This window comes from Nicotiana sylvestris, chromosome 1, assembly GCF_000393655.2.
Source record: "Nicotiana sylvestris chromosome 1, ASM39365v2, whole genome shotgun sequence".
In the NCBI taxonomy this organism is placed as follows: Eukaryota; Viridiplantae; Streptophyta; class Magnoliopsida; order Solanales; family Solanaceae; genus Nicotiana; species Nicotiana sylvestris.
Genome location: NC_091057.1, coordinates 168,944,060 through 168,944,961, shown reverse-complemented (window position 1 = coordinate 168,944,961; position 902 = coordinate 168,944,060). Strand labels below are relative to the sequence as shown.

At 44.7% G+C, this 902-nt stretch overlaps 1 protein-coding gene across 1 annotated transcript; it reads right to left on the bottom strand.

The window, feature by feature from the left end:
• Positions 1 to 902, bottom strand: LOC138876972 (folylpolyglutamate synthase-like). Its single transcript, XM_070156276.1, has 2 exons — positions 831 to 902; positions 1 to 612 (listed from the first exon to the last, which is right to left on the bottom strand). The coding sequence occupies exons 1-2, from the start codon at positions 900 to 902 to the stop codon at positions 1 to 3; spliced, it is 684 nt and encodes a 227-aa protein (XP_070012377.1).

Sequence of the window (902 nt, the reverse complement as noted above, 5' to 3'; positions counted from 1 at the left end):
TTAGGCATCATCAGAGTATATTTGGTCTGTATTCTTCACATCATTTCCTTTTTCCCCATGAACGAGGTTTTCCCATATTCTTTGTAGAGTCAACTGCCATGAGAGATCAACTTGAGTATCAGTTGGCATTGAGGTACCCACCTTGTAATATACTGATACGTTAGGTACAAAGAGTGCTTTCTGGAAGTGTACTCCATGATTAGCACACGCCCTCATCAGTCTTCGAAGAAGTAGTTGAGGATCCCTCACCGACATACAGTTGAAGAGTAAGAATTGAGTTGAACTTTTCTTGGATGCTTCATGATGGCCCATCTCTACTGAATCATGTGAAGCCCCCGATTCATTATGTCCTCGATTACTCCCATAGGAATTGTGCTGCTTGTAATCTCCTTGGATTGCCAGAGAAAACCATTTGGCACATACATCCATGCTTTCAGGACTATGAGCACCATCGAAGTAGAACACAAGGTCCCCTGAGCCTTCACTCTCTATAAGTTGGTCAGGCACAATTTGTGCACGGCCTTGTAAAGCAGCTGTTGCTAGCCCTTTAACAAATTGCTCGGGTAGATTTGTCATCTCTTTTAGGTAATTAATTTCAACATGGCCAGTTCTCTGTATCCAAGTAGAGCATAATGCAACAAAAAATAAAACATTTGTTTGTCATGACCAAACGACCCCAAGAACCATCAACAAACAGTTCGTCATGACCAAACGACCCCAAGAACCATAGCTACTGCTGTCCGCGTAGCTGTCTCTGCGTCGTCACTTCATCTTCTTCGTCCTTCGTCAAGCTCGAGCTTGAGCTCGACATCCATGGCTAACCCCTTCACCTCGTTCCTGCTTCTACTTGCAACGTCCATGGCTGCTCGAGTCGGAGCTCGACGAACAACTGCTTCTGCCAT